General features: G+C 43.2%; 1 protein-coding gene across 3 annotated transcripts in view; it reads left to right on the top strand.

Annotated features, from left to right (window-relative positions):
* The window catches only part of LOC134344491 (ATP-dependent 6-phosphofructokinase, platelet type-like), a 136,284-nt gene that overhangs the window by 58,253 nt on the left and 58,226 nt on the right, over positions 1-19,805 (top strand). For all 3 annotated transcript variants that reach the window (XM_063044381.1, XM_063044382.1, XM_063044380.1), the window contains exons 4-7: positions 8,326-8,515; positions 9,974-10,139; positions 18,391-18,435; positions 18,553-18,661. In XM_063044381.1, coding sequence (XP_062900451.1) covers positions 8,326-8,515; positions 9,974-10,139; positions 18,391-18,435; positions 18,553-18,661 — 510 coding nt within the window. The remainder of the gene's footprint in view (positions 1-8,325; positions 8,516-9,973; positions 10,140-18,390; positions 18,436-18,552; positions 18,662-19,805) is intronic.

Here is a 19,805-nt window from a genome sequence, read left to right as displayed (position 1 = left end):
ATGCAAGTGGAGGCCCGTGCATGGGGTGGAAGCACAAAGCGATGACCAAACCAACAGTGACAGCAGCACTGAGTATCGACAGTGTCACACTGGTGGTCAACAGTCTGAAGGCAAAGGATGACGTATTCACACAGATGCTCATCATTGGACTTCCAAGTCAACAGTGGGGCGAGCATTAATATTTTACCCCGCAAATACTTGGTGGGAGTAGACCAGACACTAAGACAATGCACAAAAAAGCTGATGATGTGGAACAAGACCACCATGGATGCAGAAGGGACGTGCAGAGTGAAATTGCATAACCCCATGACGAACTGCAAGTATTCTGTCGAATTTATCGTGGTCACTGATGACTTTACACCATTGCTGGGAAGCAGGGCCAGCCAGCAAATGAAGCTGATTACGGTCAACGATGACAACTTTCTCAGGGTGCATGCATCTACACTTAAAGAAAAACAATGCACACCAGAAGAACACTATGCAGAGGTGTTTGATGATGCGCTCGGGGAGCTTTCGGGTGCAGACCACCTGCAGATTGATGAGGAAGTTCAACCCACAGTGTTACCCCCACGACGTCTACCTCATGCTATGATCAACTGGTAGACCACAAGGTGATAGCTCCAGTCGATGAACCTACAAGTGGGTCAGCCAGTTAGTCGTCATAGAGAAGAAGACTGGCAATCTTCGTATATGCATTGACCATTGAACAAAGCACTGAGGAGAGAACACTGCCCCTTTCCAGTGATTGAGGACATTTTGCCAGATCGTGACCAGGCTAAGGTTTTCAGCAGGCTTGATATGAGTTCTGCATTCTGGCAAGTGAAATTGGACAGTGAATCAAGCGTGCTCACGACTTTCAACACACCTTTCGGGCAGTATAGATGGCTCAGACTCCCATTTGGAACCAGCGTTTCATCAGAGATCTTCCAGCGCAGGCTGCATCAGGCGCTGGAAGGACTATCGGGAGTGATCTGCATCACAGACGACATTCTAGTGTATGGAAAAGGGGAAACGCAGGAAAAGGCGATCGCCGATCATGATGTGAAACTTGAGCAGCTATTACAGCATTGTGCAGGGCAGCATATCAGGCTCAACAAGAACAAATCTGTCCTCAGAGCAACAGAGATACCCTTCTTGGGGTATCTCATCACAAGTGAGGGACTTCAGCCTGATCCTAAAAAGGTCGTTGATGTTCTCAACATGCCAGCACCCACGGATGTGCAGGGAGTGCAGTGATTGATCAGATTTGTCAACTACCTGAGCCATTTTCTGCCAAATCTCTCAGATACCCTTGAGCCAATAAGACAGCTGACAAAGCCAGATGTAGCATGCGAGTGGTCAGCTGAGCAGCAAAATGCTCTCCAAGATCAAGCGGACAGTATCCGAAGCACCAGTGTTAACAATTCTAAGGAAGAGCTAACCATCCAATGTGACGCCAGCAACAAAGGCCTGGGGGCAGCACTTCTCCAGAATGGATGTCCGATCGCATATGCAAGCAGAGTGCTAATGGATACAGAAACGTGTTACGCAGCGATTGGAAAGCAAATGCTCGCAATCATTTTCACACTTAAGCGTTTTCATCAATACACTTTTGGCCGCTTCACAAGAGTACTCAGCAATCACAAGCCGCTTGAAATGTTAGTTAAGAAGCCGTTGGCGAAGGCAGCAAAGCTTCTTCACCTGCAGAGGTATAACTTCGACATCACCTACTGTCAAGAAAAGCTCATGCACCTCACGGATACGCAATCGCGAGCAGTTAGCGGTACTCCAGGCCAGGAGAACAGCTTCGAAGAAGTCAACATGCTATGATACCTGCCAATCCGAGATGAGTGCCTAGAGCAGATTTGCATAGAAACAGCAAAAGATCACACACTACAGATGTTGAAACACGTAATCATCAGTGGATGGCTGGCCGAACGTGACGCGTTACCAGAGCAACTCACACCTTACTATAGCCATGGGGATGAGCTCGCAGTCCAAGACGGCTTAATCTTCAAAGGTGAGCCTATCATCATACCGCAAAGTGAGCGAAAGCAAATGAAGGAAAGAATTCATTCGTCGCATTTGGGCGTAGAAGGATGCCTCAGACACGCACGCGAATGTCTTTTTTGGTCAGGCATGAGCAGCGACATCAAGCAACATGTGATGTCGCACATACGAAATGAGTCAGCAGAAAGAATCGCTTATGAGTCATGAGGTACCTGCTCAGCCGTGGGAAAAGATAGGTACTGATCTGTTTACACTTGAAGGAAAAGAGAACCTCATCACCATTGATGACTACGGCAGTTTCTTTGAGGTCGATCTTCTTTGCGATATGACCAGCGCAGCCGTTATTCGCAAATTGAAGGCTCATTTTGCAAGATATGATACCCCAACACAAGTGGTAATGGGCCACAATACACGTCAGCGGAGTTTCACAGATTTGCACGAGAATGGGATTTTGAGCACTTGTGTAGCAGCCCTGGAAATAGCAGAGCGAATGGAAAAGCTGAATCAGCAGTTAGAACAGCTAAGCAGATCCTCACAAAGAGCAACAAATCACGAGCAGATCCCGACCTCGCACTTCTAGACCATTGCAACACACCTTCGCAAGGGCTCAGCACGAGTCCTGCCCAGCGTTTGATGATTCGCCGCACACGCACGCTCCTGCCTATAACAGGGAGTTTACTGGAACCCAGAGTTGTACGCGAACGCGAGCGTATAAAACAACGCGTTCTGCAGCAGGCCGACAATTACAACAAATCAGCCAAAGATCTTGCCGCACTCGACGAGGGAGATACCGTGCGCATGCAACCCCTGGTGCAAGGTAAAAAGAATTGGGAGAAAGCAATTGTGTGTCGGAGCCTTGATGAGCGTTCATATGTAGTTCAAACCCCTTCTGGGATCTACCGACGTAATCGCACACATCTATGAAAGACGGCTGAGGAACCGTCTGAAAAGCTAATCACATATGAACAGGCAAAACCAGGTCAAACAATTGAGATCAATGACCACAGTGTGCCTACCACATCAAATGCACACAGCCAAACACTAGCAAACACAATGACTACAGTGTGACTACCACATCAAATGCACACAGCCAAACACTAGCAGAGGCTAATGACACAACACAAACACTAACACAAACACTGAAGCATGCAAATAACAAACAACAGGACTCGGACAAAACAGTAAAAACTCGTTCTGGCCGCACAGTGAAAATGCCACAGTATCTAGAAGACTTTGTCCCACATTAAATAATTGCATGAACAATTGAACAATAAGTCTGTGACACTATTTGGCATTTTAATGTCATGTTTATACTCAAAAGAAGGACCATGTCCTATTTGAGGTTGTGTAGTTTGAAGTTGAGGTCAAATTTTAGTATGTTTTATATTTTGTGTATATGCTCATACAAACGGAAATAATGAGTGGTATATATTTGTGACAGGCATAAAGACATAAGGCATGATTAATGAATCCTTTGAAAGTTAATTCCATGAAGCTACGCTGGAAAGCAGACTTCAGAGAAATTGAGTTTAATTGTTAATCATCATAGCTTGTCACACCAGACAACCAGCCACTCTAGTGTTGTTTGGTTGATGTTGAGCAGGTCAGTGTCAGCTAAATCAGGTGAGAGTGGGCAGTTGCGCAGAACGTATTCAATGTTCTGCAACCCTTTCGCCACACTCACAGGATTCGCTGGTCTTTAAACCCCACTTCACCATATTGTCTCCCGTCCTACAAACTCCCGCTCTCACTCTGCCGAGGGTGCACCACTTCCGTCTGTCAAGCAGTGCCCCGTCTGGTAACATTTTTGTGGGGTCTTGCACTGTATTGTTTGGTGGGGTTCTGGCTTCTGTTTGTTGCCAGAGTCAATCCTGTATGTGTGGGGGGATGTTCTGTGCAGCAGTTCCCCCACTGTAGCAAAGCTTTTCCTCGATTTTAGGCAGTAAGAAACTGGCACATGATGACGTAGTGGGTGCTGTGGTTCCGAGTTCTGTTTACCTTTTTCAGTTTTTGTTGTAGTCTGTCTTTGGATCTCTGGGGGAGTAATGCCTGCAAGTCTGTAAATGATGTTGGTGGGTGTGGGGCACAGTGTGCCCGTGATTATTCAGCAGGCTTCGTTAAGCAACGGGTCTATTTTCTTTGCATGGGCTGATTTGCCCCACATAGGTGCACAGTATTCTGCAGGTGGTTGGAGAGTGCTAGGACAGCTGATTTAGTGTGTGAGCATTAGCTCCCCATTTCATGCCTGCTAATTTTTTCAAAAGAGGATTGCGAGACCCAACTTCCCCTTGGAGTTTTGGATGTGGGTGGCAAATGAGAGCATCCTATCCAGTGTCACGCCCAGGTAAATTGGAGTCGGATAGTGTTCGAGCTCCTTCCCACACCAGAAGTTCTTGAGTTTCTGAGCTGCTTCTCGATCCCTCAGGTGGAATGCACACACTTGAGTTTTTGACGGATTTGGGTTCAGAGACCATTTTGCATAATATTGCTTCGAGGACTGCTGTAAGTCGTACTTCAACTTCTTGGAAGGAGTTAGCTTGTGTTGCTATGCATAGGTCATCTGCATAGATAAACCTGCGCGTGTTAAGAAAGGTTGGTTGGTCATTTGTGTAGACATGAAATAGTAGAGGTGCCAGGACTGATCCCTGTGGTAGTCCATTCTTTTGTGGACACCACCTACTCTTAATTCCATTCATTTCTACATAAAATCTACAATTTTCTAGGAGGCTTCTTATTACTTTGACTGTGGTTTCGTTCTTTAACGTTTTAGATAATTTCAGTAGAAGGCCACCATGATTCACAGTGTCGTATGCTGCTGTTAAGTCAATGAATACTGCCCCTGTAATTTGTCGCACTTCAAAGCCATCCTCAATATACTGGATTAAGTTCAGGACTTGACCGCAGCAAGTCTGGTGTTAGAAGATCTTTGACTAAGGGGGATATTCTTTTCCGTATGAGTCTCACGTAGAGTTTATAGAGGGTGCAGAGCAAGGAAATGGGTCTGTAGTTTTTAGGAATGTTGGGGTCTTTATTGGGTTTTACAAGAGCAACAACTTTGGCTCTTCTCCACTTTTTAGGTATCTTTAATGATCTTAGGCAACGGTTAAAAAGGGACAGAAGCCAGTGAAGTGCTTTAGGTCCAAGATGTTTAAGGAATTCATTAAGAGATCTTATCTATGCCAGCAGCTTTGTTGGATTTTAGCTGTGATACTTCATCCTTTAATTCTTCTAGGGTGAGAGGTGGGAAGTTGTTATTCCCGTTTGAGAGAGCTGACTCCATCTCCTGATGTTGCTTTTTCTTTTGCCTCCGTTCCTTGTTATTTGGTCGACCATTTAGTATCAGTTGGTGGGCAGCCTGATTGGGTGTTACGGCAGCAATTCTCTGTAGTGGTCTATTGTCTGAGTTGAGTTTCCGAACAGTTGCCCATGCCTTCTTACTGTTCTTGGTCATGTCTTTGTTTTTTATCAGTTCCTGCCAACGCTCCCTTGGCTCAGTAGGGACAGAACTGACTCTCCCATTTCAATTGTGTCTTGACCAAATGGATCTTAGTCGTACAAGTTGACATACTCATCATAATTTTGCTTGATATCACTAGTCAATCCCTGAATATATTTGGTTCTGCAGCCTTTAGGTATGTTCTGCTGTGCTACTTTCCAGATTAGTCGGACAAATTCATCATAATCAGGTTCTGGTGGTATGGTATGGTATCGATAAGTTGATCAAGGGATTCTGTTAATTGTTAACACAATTGTTCCTTTTCTTTGTTTTGATAAAAAGGGGGATGTTATGATATACTTGTACATGCATTCGTGAGCAGACGATTAAAGTTGGTGTGCATGCGCCGTTGTTTTTATCTGAAATATCCGTAACGAAACATTTAGAACCAGTAATAAAAGAACAGCAATATATTTCCAAGATCAGATGGCGCGTCATTTGCAGGGGATCCTGGAAATGGGGGCTGTTTCTGCTCGTGTACCGGTTGGCACACGGCTTTAGAATGCCAGCCATCAGTGAGTGGGGTTCAATTCCCCCTCTAAGATGTTTGTATGTTCTCCCCATGACTATGTGCATTTCGTCCAATTACTTCAGTTTCTTCCCCTATTCCAAAGCCATGCTGGTTAGGGTTGGTTAGCTGTGGGCATGCTTTGTTGGCGCCAGAAGCATGGCGACACTTGGGGGCTGTCACCAGCCCAACCATGGGTTGTGTTGGTCATCGGCGCAAATGGCACACTTCACTGTACGTTACAATGTACATGTGACAAGTCGTGCTTATCTTCAAACTCTTTAATCTTTGAACCCTAAACCCTTTTCGTTTTAACGGTGTAAATCACAGTTTAGAGAGTTGCTTTTGTGTGGGTGAGTAACTGCGTTGTATGTTGCAGGTGGCGTGTTGCAGCTAGCGTGGGTTGATGGTGATGCAAATGAGTGTTTAAGGAAAGTGGTCAAGTTGGCTGCTTTATTCTGGAGTGTGTTGCACTGATCAAGGCAGATGGGGAGTACTCTGTTGTGTTCCTGACCTGATGTTTGTAGATGGTGGGAAAGCCTTCCTTTATCGGAAGGTCTGTCACTTGCACCAACTCGTATGCAAGGCTACTAGTTGGGTAGAATGTGTTCAGGTGAAGAAGGGTGGTTGGTCAGGGTTGCAAGGCTTCAATCGTCCGTCTGGAGGGTTTCTCAATAGTAGAGGGATTAGTATGTGGGAGGTCAGATGATCAGTGGCTGTTGAGATTAAGTCGGGGTGGGGGTGGGGGGGGGGTAAAGTCCGGGGCCTTGGGTAGGTTCAGGAGTTTGGCGAGCCCTTCTTCACTTCAGCTGGAAACACTGACTGTTCATTCCCCTCCATAGATGCTACCTTAACTGCTGAGTTCCTCCAGCATTTTGTGAGCTGCTTGGGCAAGCGTTGTGAGCTTTTAGGTGGGGGGAGTGGTCAAGGTGTTTTGTGATTGGTGCAGTTGGCTTGTCAGAGTGGGTGAAGTATCCAAGAAGAAATAGCTGCTTGGAAATACTTTATTCATATTTACTCTACAAAACTGTTCATGAGTGTGAAGATTTTTATTAAACCTTCTCTCAGTCCTCATTGCTTTAAAAACAGCCAAAGCCTCTCAACTATAATTCCTAATCCTTGCATCATTCAGGCAAATCAACTCTGCAAGTTCTTCTGAATTTGACTGAACTGCAGGGAGAATAAAATGGGCTTGTGGTGAGGTTAGTGAGCATGTGTACTTACTGGTAGCTGCAGATTTAGCAAGCCAAGAAGTTTGTTTCAATGCTGTATATGGTTCCGGGACTCTGATCGTGTGTGATTTGTATATCAGTTGTTACACACCCAAATGCCAATTAATTTATCCCACCTTACTATCCCTATGAAGTGCTTCTCATCACTCGTGTTCAGGTGGCTGGGACAGTTGGGATTCCTTTTGTTGGTTGCTGTTTATGTGACATAGTTTCATCTGTGGAGCCTGGGTTGGCAGTGTCTGGAATATTGGCAAGAGAGCTGTGAGTATCCTGATTAACAAGAAAGTGTTGAGGTGTCCTGCTATGTTCATTGTATCCCTGGCAGTTGCTGCCTTAAAGATCACACATTGGAAACGTTCTCCTTCATTTTTAAGCTCTTCAGCTTTCTGAGGGATACACCCAGTGGCAACTTTATTAGGTACATGTGTACACTTCACTAATGCAAATATCCAACCAGAGAATCATCATTGCATAAAAGCGTGCAGACATGGTCAAGGGGTTCATTTGTTAGGATTAAACTTCAGCATGGGGGGAAAAATAAGCGACTTCGTAGAATGATTGTTGGTTGCTGATGGGGTGATTTGAGTATCTCAGAAATTGCTGATCTGGGATTTTTACACATGACGGTCTCTAGAGTTTAAAAAGAATGGGGTGAAAAACACAAAATCATCCATTGAGTGGTAATTCTGTGGGTGAAAACCCCTTGTTAATGAGAGAATAGTCAGACTGATTAAAGCGACAGTAACTTAAGAAACCATGTGGAACAACAGTGGCATGCAGAAGGGCACCTCTGAATGCACAACATGTCGAATCCTGAAATAGATGGGCTATAGCAGCAGAAGACCATGAACATTCGCTCAGTGGCCACTTTTAGGCCCAGGAGGTACCAAATAAAGTGGTCTCTAAGTGCATATCATTTCTAATGACTACACCAGAATCGCAACAAGAGACTGAGAATATCATGTGTTACTGTTCAGTGAGAAAGGGGAAAATCCCTACGAAGTGGCAAGTTACATAGATAGAAAAGTTTTAAAAATTGTAACTTCACTTATATGGGCAAAGTGTGGTTCTGCATTGGTCTTGATTGGTCTTGTTTTCAGGGTGGGACTGTAATTGGGAGCGCCCGCTGCAAGCAATTCCGCACCCATGAGGGTCGTTTGCAGGCTGCCCATAATCTGGTAAAGAATGGAATAACAAACCTCTGCGTGATTGGGGGAGACGGTAGTCTGACTGGGGCCAACCTCTTCCGTGAAGAGTGGAAAGGACTACTGAAGGAGCTCACTGAAAACGGTGAGTCTTGTCTTTGTTTTTCTCCACTATCTTTCTGCGTAATCATACCTGTTATTTATTCTGCGTGCAGCAAACCTATTAAAATAACATTTTTAACATTTTTTTTTAATGCAGTTCAGAGGTGCTAAGGTAATAAATGTAATTTGGCAATGTGTTTCCGTTAATGTCTTCCCAACATGGAGTCAACATTTCGATTGGCTAGGCTTCCAAGTTGTCAGCCATTTTAATACTCCTTGCCATTCCTCCACCTCAGCCCCCTCCACTGCAACCTCGAGGTACAGCTCCTCGCATTCTCCCTGGACAGCCTGCAACCTGGTGCATGAACATTGAATTCTCTAAGTTCCCGTAACTATTATCTCTCTGTCTCCCTTTGCGCTCTCCCCCATTCTATTGGTACCCACCACCATGTTTCGTTTCTCTCCTCCATCCTCTCATCTGTCTATCACCCACACATTCCTCCCAGAAGTTCCTCTTCCCCACTACTTCCCACCTCCCTGCCTATATCCCATGTTCCACCTTTCTGGCCGCTCAGATTCCACTATTTTCAGCTCTATAATCCTCTCAGTTTCTGGCATTATTTCTACTATCCCCTCCTCCATCTGCTTATTACACACTTCAAGACCCGGAGACTATTTGTTCTTCCTCTATCCCTTCCTGCCCCCTCAGCTCTTTATACTGGCTATTTCCCCTCTACATTTCAGTCCAGATGAAGGGTTAATCGTCCATTTACCACCACAGAAGCTGGCTGACCCACTGAGTTCCTCCAGTGCTTTGTGTCGCTTTTGATTGCATTGTCAACTTCTAGTTAAGGTTCTTATTTGCCAAACTACTATTAGGACTAGTCTTTGAGACGTTATTCCCGGGCAGTGGTGAAAGAGGAATGAGACACTAAGTGCCAACAAGCACTGGGAATGTTGAGGTCGTGCTGAAATTAATAAAACATCGAACACTGCAGCACAGGAGAGTTCCTTTGGCCCGCCATGCTGTGCCAACTTCTTAACCTGTTCTCGGATCAGCCTGCCTCTTTCCTGCCACATAGCCCTCCATTTCTCTATCATCCTTGACACAAGCTGAGATCTATCAACAATTGTGGTGTTGGTGAATATGTAGATGGTGTTTGAGCTGTGTCTTCCACACAGTTGTGACTGTAGAGAGAGTAGATCAGTGGGATAAGCACACCTCCTTGAGGTACACCTCTGGATGCAGCAGCTTGAGAATCAGACAGCCCTAGAGCAGTGTTACCATGAAGTGATTGAAGTGCCCTCGCTGACATTGAGATATCATTAATGAAGCGTGATCATTTTTACTGCAGCAGGTTTTCAAAAAAAGTAATGCGGTTTTACTTTCCCTATATTTAATTTCTTTATCTAATATTTAATGCATATTGAACTGATTTACTGGATGAAACTGTTCCTAATTATTTTGCGCTTGCATTTTTTTGCTTTCTCCCCCTCCTAGGTAAAATTGACAAGAAAGCAGCTCATAAGTACAGCCACCTAAATATTGTGGGTATTGTGGGCTCCATCGACAATGATTTCTGTGGCACAGACATGACCATTGGTACAGATTCCGCATTGCATCGCATCATTGAAGTGGTAGATGCCATCATGACCACGGCCCAGAGGTAAATCCAGTAGGTGACTATAAGAGCTGCATTATATAAATGGATGTAGAAACCCTGTGGGTAGAGTTAGGAAACTGCACGGGTCAAAAGGCGCTGATGTAAGTTATGTACTGGCCTCCAAAAGTTGCCAGGATGTGGGCTACAAATTATAACGGGATAGAAAAGGCATGTAAAAAGGGCAATGTTGCCATAGTCATGGCAATTTCAATATGCAAGTAGAATGGAGAAAATCAGATTGGTTGTGGATCCCAAGAAAGCATATTTGTAGAATGCCAGTAAAATAGTGTTTTAGAGCAGTTTATGGATGAATCCACTAAGGGGAATAGAAATTCTGGATTGGGTGTTAGGGTAATGACCAAGATTTGATTAAGGAACTTCAGGTAAAGAAACCCTTCGGAGACAGTAATCATAATATAGCATTCACCCAGCAGTTTGAGAAGGATAAGCTAAAATTGGATGTATTACTATTATAGGGAATTACAGAGGCATGAGAGAGGAGCTGACCAAAGTTGAATGAAGGGGATGCTAGCAGGGATGATAGAACAGCAATGGCTGGAGTTTCTGGGGGCAATTTGGGAGGCGTAGGAAAGGTGAATCCCCAAGTTGAAGAAGACTTAACCGTGGCTGACAAGGGAAGTCAAGGACAGCATAAAAGCTAAAGAGAGGACATACAATATAATAAAAACTAGTGGGAAGTTAGAGGATTGGGAGGCTTTCAAAAACACAGCAGAAGGCAACTACAAAGCCATAAAGAGAGAAAAGATGAACTATGAAGGTAAGCTAGCCTATAATATAAAAGAGAATACAGAAGTTTTTTCAGACGTACTGTATAAAGAATAAAATAGAGATGAGAGTAGATATCGGGTCACTGGAAAATGCCGCTGGAGATGTAGTAATGGGGGACAAAAAATTGCGGATGGACCTAATGAGTATTTTTCATCAGTCTTTACTGTGGAAGAAACTAGCCAGAAATTCCCCCATTCCGATGTTTGCTGTGAACAACAACTGAACCTCTTGACCATGTTTGCATGTTTTCATGCATTGACTTGCTGCCACATGATTGACTGATTAGATAATTGCAGAAATGAGCAGGTGTGTGGATGTACCTAATAAAGTGGCCACTAAGTATATTTTGTTCTTGCATAAACTGAATTCTCCATTTTCTATATTATGTGTGTAAATAACCCACTAGAATAGGATATTTTGGGTGATTGAGGGATAAGAATCCCTCAAGCAAGATTTCTAGAAAGCAGAAGTATGTGTGACTTTGAAACTTGGAATCAGTGAAAGAAACTCCATTCTCTCCCCACTTAGTTTTCCAAATTGTGTCCAGAATTTGAATCTCAGATAGCATGACCCTTGAACAGAGTTTGTGGAACAGAGGGACGTGGGAGCTCCAGTGTTCAGTTGACTGAAATCAGCCATGCAAATAGATTGGGTGGTGAAGAAAGCTTTTAGCATGTTGGTCTTCGGTGATGGCATTGAGATTAGGAGTAGGACAATTACTGTTGTAGCCTTACAAGTCCTAGGTGAGACCACACTTGGAGAATTGCAGATGTTTTTGGCCATCTTGTTGTTGAAAAGACATTGTCAAGCTGGGGAGAGAGCGGAAGAGATTTAAGAAGAAGCTGCCAGGCCTAGAGTGCCTGAGTTATAGGGCAAGGCCGGCCACACTGAATCATTATTCCTTTAGAACAGGAGAAAATGAAGGGTCACCTGATAGAACTTAAAATCATGAGGAGTATGGATAAAGTGAGATGGTTATAGTCTATTCTCCAGGGCTGGAGAGTCCCTAACCAGGGGGCACAGAAGAAGATCCTTAAGAGGCCTGAGTGGTAAAGTTTTTACATAGAGGATAGTGAGTACCTGAAATGAACTGCCAGAGAAAGTGGTAGAGGTCGGTTCAGTTCCAACTTTTAAGAGGTATTTGGATTGGTGGGTGAGTCTAGGACTCGAGGGCACAGCCTCAGAACAGAGGGACCTCCATTCAGAACAGAGATGAGGAGGAATTTCTTCACCCAGTGGTTTGGTGGAATTTGTTGCCACAGGCAGCTGTGGAAGCCAGGTCATTGGATGCACTTAAGGCAGAGATTGAAAGGTTCTTGATTAGTTAGAGTGTAAAAAGGTAATGGGAAGAGGGCAGGAGAATGGGGTTGAGAGGGAAATGGATCTGCCATGATCAAATCGCAGAGCAAACTTAATGGGCTGAACAGCCTAATTCTGTTCCTATATCTTGTGGGCTTATGGTCTTACATGGAGGGAATGGGCCTGGTGGGTTATGGACAATATGTTGGCACCTGGGTTTAGCAGGGAAAATGGCTGTTTGGGCTGAAGGGCCTGTTTTATATGCTCTATTCCGATGACTCTATAACAACACAAAAGCAAGCGAGACCAATTCTTGCCAGTGACACCCTTCCCCTGTTGCATATTTTTGGTTAAAAAAATGAGATTCTAATAGAAAATGTATCTGTCACTTTTGACAGGATTTTGATAAATAATTGTTTACAATTGATAGAAGTTCTATTCATAAATCAAATGTTGGAGTTGACAGTGATTTTTTAAAATTCCTTTATTGGTACTTGAGCATCATGAGCAAGGCTAACTCTTTTTTGCGCAACCTAATTGCTTTAGAATTGCTGAAATCCTTTTGATTATGATATTTCCAAAATGCTGTAACATAGATTGTTCTAGAGTTTAGCCTCAGTAATAATAGAGGCATAGCGATATATTTCCAAAGCAACACACAAAATACTAGAGGAACTCAGCAGGTCAGACAGCATCTATGGAAATGAATAGACAGTCGACATTTCAGGCCAAGATCCTCCTTCAGGATATACTTCCAAATCAGGATGGTATGTGATTTGGTGAGAACCTATTGAAAGTGGTATTCTCACGCACCAAAAATCAGTTTTGGTAGCAGAGGTCACAGAGTTTAGGAGATGCCTTTAGAATTGTCTTGTTGAGTGAGTAGCTACAGTGTATTTGCCTGTTAGTGGTGGATTGACCGAGTGTTGTGGGTTCCACCAAATATTTCTAGCATTTTGTGTTCTTGTTCAATAAAAGCTCTTGGGAGGAAAACAATGGGGATCTCCTATCCTACTTTGCTTGTTTTAGTAGTTTATCTACTCGAAGACTTAGTGTGATACCATTTTTTTTGTTAGAAGCCAAGAAACAGGTTTGACAGGTTATTTGTGGTTACTCTCTCTGTTTATATACAGTACTGTGCGAAGGTTTTAGGAACATGCATATAGCAGGGGTGCTTAAGACTTTTGTACAGTACTGTAATAATTTTATGCATTGCACTATAGTGCTGCCGCAAAAAAAGAACAAATTGCATGATGTATGTGAATGATGACGTGGGCTGGCATTGTGGACTGAGAGTGGGAAGAAGGCAGTGGGAGGGAAATCATGGCTGGGTGAAGGGAGGGGAGTGAGCAGGAAACACCAGAGAGATGATCTGTAGTGATCAGTAAACCAATTGTATGAAGTCAAATGACCTTACCTGGTGTTTCAGGGCTAGGTGTGTCTGCACCCTGCCACCCCACTGCCCTTGACCATCCTTCACTGCCACCTGTCCCACACCCCTCCTGTGGCACTCCACCCTCGCCTTTCCCAACATCCTTTATTTCTGCCAAATTTACAATATAATTTTAAATATACCTACAGCACACTCCAGCTGAAAGCTGTTTCTCTGCTGTATAATGATCAGAAACAGACCAAAATCACTAAAACACTTTATGAGAGACTTTTCTCATATACAACAATCTTGAACAAAACTACTGCAACTCTTTGAATGGATAACTATTAGATTTTGGATAATTATTATTCCAGATTTTGGCTCATCTTCTCTTTGCTTTCTCTCCGTTGTGCTCCCAAGACATTTTTTTAGTATAACTGATGATAGCTTGTATCCCATGTTGCCTGTGCTGATGGGTGTATTACGGTTTATATTATTGTTAAATAGCAATTAGAAAATGGCAGATGCTCTAACTTGAAATGAAAACAGAAAAAGCTCGAACCACTATATAGGCCTGGAGGATTTCTTTGTAAGAGAAACCGCATTAACACTTTGAATCCAAGATGGTCTTGGTCCTGAAACATTAATTCTTCGTCTCTTTCCACAAATGCTGCCTAATCTGACCATTTCCATTGTTCTCTGTTGTGCTTGTTAAAGCCAACATTTTAGGCTCCACCCTGCTATCCATGTCTGTTAATGTAAATTATCAATTATTGTCTGTCACAACATAAAAGCCAAAGAGAGGACATATAATAGAGCAAACATTAGTGGGAAGTTAGAGGATTGGGAAGCTTTAAAAAAAAAACAACAGAAGGCAACTTAAAAAGTCATTAAAAAGGTAAAGATGGAATACGAAAGAAAGCTAGCCAATATTATTGGAGGACACCTAAAGTTTCTTCAGATAGACAGTATAAAAGAGAGGCAAGACTGGATATCGGACCGCTGGAAAATGATGCTGGAGATGCTAGGGACAATGAAATAGTGGACAAATTGAAGAAGTATTTTGCATCACTCTTCACTGTGGATGTTCCAGATGTCAGGGGACATGAATTGTGTGAAGGTACCATTACTAGAGGGAAGTTTCTTGGGGAAACTGAAAGGTCTGAAGGTAGGTAAGTCACCTGAACCAGATGGTGTACATGACAGAGTTCTGAAAGAGGTGACTGAGGACATTGTGGGGGCATTAGTAATGATCTTTCAAGAATCACTAGATCTGGAATGGTTCTGGAAGACTTGAAAATTGTAAATGTCACTCTCCTCTTCAGAAAGGGAGAGAGGCAGAAGAAAGGAAACTGTAAGCCAGTTAGTCTGACCTCAGTGGTTGGGAAGATGTTGGAGTCGATTATTAACAATAAAATCTCAGGCTATTTGGAGGCACATGGTAAAATAGGCTGTAGTCAGCATGGTTTCCTCAAGGGAAAATTCTGCCTGACAAATCTGTTGGAATTCTTTGAAGAAATAACAAGCAGGATAGACAAAGAAGAATCAATTGATGTTGTGTACTTGAATTTTCAAAAGGCTTTTAATAAGGAGTCATACATGAGACTGCTTAACAACTTTGAGGCCCATGGTATTACAGGAAAGATACTAGCGTGGTAGAGCCTTGGCTGAGTAGCTGGATGCATAGACTGGGAATAAAGGAGCATTTCCTGCCTGGCTTCCGGTGACTAGTGGTGATCCACAGGAGTCTGTGTTGGGACTAACTCTTTTTACGTTATATATCAATGATTTGGATGATGGAATTGATTGCTCTGTTGCAAAGTTTGCAGATGATATGAAGATGGGTGGAGGGACAGGTAGTTTTGACGAAGTAGAGGCTATAGAAGGACTTGTAGATTAGGAGAATTGGCAAATAAATGGCTGATGGAATACAGTGTCGGGAAGTGTATGGTTATGCACTTTGGCAGAAGAAATGAAAGGGTTGACTGCTTTCTAAATGGGGAGAAAATACAAAAAAACTGAGGTGCAAAGGGACTTGGGAGTCCTTGTGCAGCAATCCTTAAAGGTTAATTTGCAGGTTGAGTTATGGTGATGTAGGCAAATGCAATGCTAGCATTCATTTCAAGAGGACTAGAATATAAAAGCAAGGATGTAATGTTGAGATTTTATAAAGTGCTGGTGAGGCCTCACTTGGAGTATTGTGAGCAGGCTTGTGCCGCTTGGAAAGGATGTTTTGAAACTGGAGAGGGTTCAGAGGAGTTTCACAAAAATGATTCCAGGATGGAATGGCTTGTCATATGAAGAATGTTTGATGGCTGTGAGCCTGTATTCACCAGAATTCAGAAGAATGTGATGTGACCTCATTGAAACCTGGTGAAAGGTCTTGATAGAGTGAATGTGGAGAGGATGTTTCCTATGATGGGAGAGTTCAAGACCAGAGGACACAACCTCAGAATAGAGACACATCCTTTGAGAATGGAAATGAGGAAGGATTTCTTTAGCCAGAGAGTGGTGAATCTGTGAAATTCGCTGCCACAGGCAGCAATGGAGGCCAAGTCTTTATGGATATTTAAGGGAGAGGTTGATAGATTTTTGATTGGTTAGGGCATGGAGGTATACGGGGAGAAGGCAGGAGATTATGGCTGAGATGAAAATTGGGTCAACCATAATGAAATGTTGGAGCAGGCACGATTGACTTAATTCTGCTCCTATATCTTATGGTCTTGTATTTTAATCAGCTTGTAAGAGCTTAGATCTATGTAATCTATTTCTCCAGAAGAATCACAACTGTACCTTTTGCATTTGATGTGTGTAATTTTTATTGTTCACACCCATCTAGTGTGTTTACATGGAAAGTCTGCTGTTGTCATTTTCACCTAAAGGCAAAATACTACAGGTGTCAGATATCTGAAATAAAAAGCAGTACTGGATATACACAAATAAAAACCAATGAATGCTAGAAATCTTATGCAGGTCAGACCAAACTTTAAACCATTTTCTCACATTTGATCCATATCCCTGTTTTCTGCAGGTTTAGGTACATCTTGAAATGCCTCTTCAACACCACCATGATCCTTGACCGTGTGATCCAGGCACCTATCACTCACTACGTTCACACAATAAAACGTTCCTGCAAATCTCGTGTCAGCTTCTCCCCCTCAACTTGTAGCTCTACGTACGTGCATCCTGTGTAGTGAAAAACAGAATTAATATTATCATTAGGACAGGGAAATAGGTGAGATAAAAAAGAATTTGCAGAGAAAGCTGTGGGAAAGGGATATCAAAGGGGAAGATAAGTGACAGGGCAGAGGACAGCAATAAACTGGATGATGCAAATGCTGGTATTACTGATTGACAAAGGACAGGAATGGCTAGTGAACAGAGGTTATGTTGAATGATTGGACATAAAAATAGTGAAAAGTGAATGAAATCAGAAATAATAAAGTTAGTAAATCTTTTAGAATGAGTAACTGGGTGGTATTGAAGGGAGACTGTACTGCTGCCTGTACCATGTAGTAACAACAGTTTTTTTTATTTATTGTTTGTTCCATCTGGAGCATTAGATTGCTTTCTGCAGAGTGATGAAGACTGAGGGGAGGCCTGACAGATGTTTATAAAATGACGAGAGCCGTAGGTAGAGTAATTAGTCAGCATGTTTTTCAAGGTAGAAGTGTCAAATACTGGAAGATATAGCTTTAAGGTTACATTAGATTAGATTATGAGGACACTCAGTCCTCGTTTATTGTCATTTAAAAATGCATGCATTAAAAAATGATGCAATGTTCCTCCGGTGTGATATCACAGAAACACAGGACAAACCAAGACTGAAACTGACAAAAACCACATAATTATAACATATAGTTACAGCAGTGCAAAGCAATACTGTAATTTGATAAGAGTAGACCATGGGCACGGTAAAAAAAAAAGGTCTCAAAGTCCCGATAGCCCCAACATCTTAGGCAGACGGTAGAAGGAAGAAACTCTCCCTGCCATGAGCTTCCAGCGCCGCAAACTTGCCGATGCAGCATCCTGGAAGCACCCGACCACAGTCCGACTCTGAGTCCGTCCGAAAACTTGGAGACTCTGACCAGCCCTCTGACACCGAGCACCATCTCTGCCGAGCGCTTTGACCCCGGCCCCGGCCACCAAGCAACAGGCAAAGCCAAGGATTTGGGGCCTTCCCCTCCAGAAATTTCGGATCACACAGTATCAGCGGCAGCAAAGCAGGCATTTCAGAAGGGGGGGGGGAATGTTTAAATGAGAAGGTTTTTTTTTCAATATACAGAGAGTGTTTGGTGGCTGGAACATGTTGCCAGAGGTAGAGGTGGAAGCAGGCAGGATAGCGGCATCTAAGAAATGTTTATACAGGAACGTAAGCATGTAGAGGCAGAGGGATATGGATCAAGTGCAGGCAAATAGATATAATTCAATTTGGCATCCTGTTCAGCACAGCCATCATAAATTGAAGAGTGTGTTCCTCAGCTGTAGCGTTCTGCATTCTATCTCTACATTTTCAGTTCCAATGGAAGGTCAACAACCCAAACTATTAACTGTTTCTATCTCTGCAGATGCCACTTTGTGGTGTAATTTCAGCTTTTGTTGTTTTGTTCTCATTTTGATCCTGGCCAGGCAATTTTCATTATTTTTAAAGGTGCAGACTTTTCCAGGAATGTTCAAGCGAAAGAGACTTAATTGTGCTTAACAACAATAATCTTTTACTGAACATTATTGCATCTGGGTAAGCTAGAGAGGGAAGATAAAGAGTGGTTTGTAATGCTTTCCTTCTTTCCACAGCCACCAGAGGACCTTTGTGTTGGAAGTGATGGGTCGCCATTGTGGGTGAGCAAACATGACATTTGACTAATGGTTTGAAAATCAATTTGGTTTGAAATGATTGACAAATACCTTTTCAAATGTAATAATTTGAAATTGAAGTGAAGTTTGTCATTGCTATAGGTACCTTGCTCTGGTGAGTGCCTTGGCCTGTGGTGCGGACTGGGTGTTCATACCAGAAAGTCCTCCAGGTGAAGGATGGGAGGACCAGATGTGTCAGAAACTCTCAGAGGTAAAGTGTTGTTCTCCTTCTCAGTCCATCGGGATTGAGGATGACTTGCTTAGGCTTGGGTCCATTGGGTCCTGAGAGCACTGATGAGGTCAATGTAGGAAGGACGTGCCTGACAGGCCAAGTGCATTACTGGTGAAGTGGTGCCCTACTACCAACATTTAGACCATAAGACACAGGAGCAGAATTAGGCCATTCAGCCCAACGAGTCTGCTCTGCCATTCCATCACAGCTGATTCATTATCCCACTCAACCCTTCTCCTGACTTCGCCAGGTAACTTTTGCTCTTAGTAATCAAGAATCTATCAATGTCCAATGACTTGGCCTCCACAGCCATCTGTGGCAATGAATTTCACAGATTCCCCAACCTGTAGGTAAAGATTTTCTCATTTCTGTTCATGCAAGCTTTATTTCTCCTTTACTGGAAAATAACTTCTTGACAAATAAATGAGAAATGGCATATGAAATTCATCCTTTTAATAGCTTTAGTAAAAAATCATTGAGTTACCTCAATATGGCCATCTGAATCCCTCAATTTTCAAAATTGTTTAATGTAATTTCCTGTACACAAGTGTAAGGACAATGAAATAATCGTCAACAAACAAGAGATGCTGGAAATTCAAGCAACACACATAAAAGTTGCTGGTGAACGCAGCAGGCCAGGCAGCATCTCTAAGAAGAGGTACAGTCGACGTTTTGGGCTGAGACCCTTCGTCAGGACTAACTGAAGGAAGAGCTAGTAAGAGATTTAAAAGTGAGAGGGGGAGGGGGAGATCCAAAATGATAGGAGATGACAGGAGAGGGAGGGATGGAGCTAAGAGCTGGACAGTTGATTGGCAAAAGGGATATGAGAGGATCATGGGACGGGAGGCCTAGGGAGAAAGAAAAGGGGGAGGGGGGGAAAAGACCCAGAGGATGGGCAAGGGGTATAGTGAGAGGGACAGAGGAGAAAAAGGAGAGAGAGATAGAGAAAGAATGTGTGTATATAAATAAATAATGGATGGGGTACGGGGGGAGGTGGGGCATTAGCGGAAGTTTGAGGAGTCAGTGTTCATGCCATCAGGTTGGAGATCCTGCTGGAAATCTAAGCAGCACACACAAAATGTTGGAGGAACTCAGCAGACCACACGGCATCAGTGGAAAAGAG

The sequence above is a fragment of the Mobula hypostoma genome, chromosome 3 (genome assembly GCF_963921235.1).
Source record: "Mobula hypostoma chromosome 3, sMobHyp1.1, whole genome shotgun sequence".
NCBI classification, from domain to species: domain Eukaryota; kingdom Metazoa; phylum Chordata; class Chondrichthyes; order Myliobatiformes; family Myliobatidae; genus Mobula; species Mobula hypostoma.
Note: the sequence above shows the minus strand (reverse complement) of the source record. Positions and strands in the feature narration are given on the sequence as shown.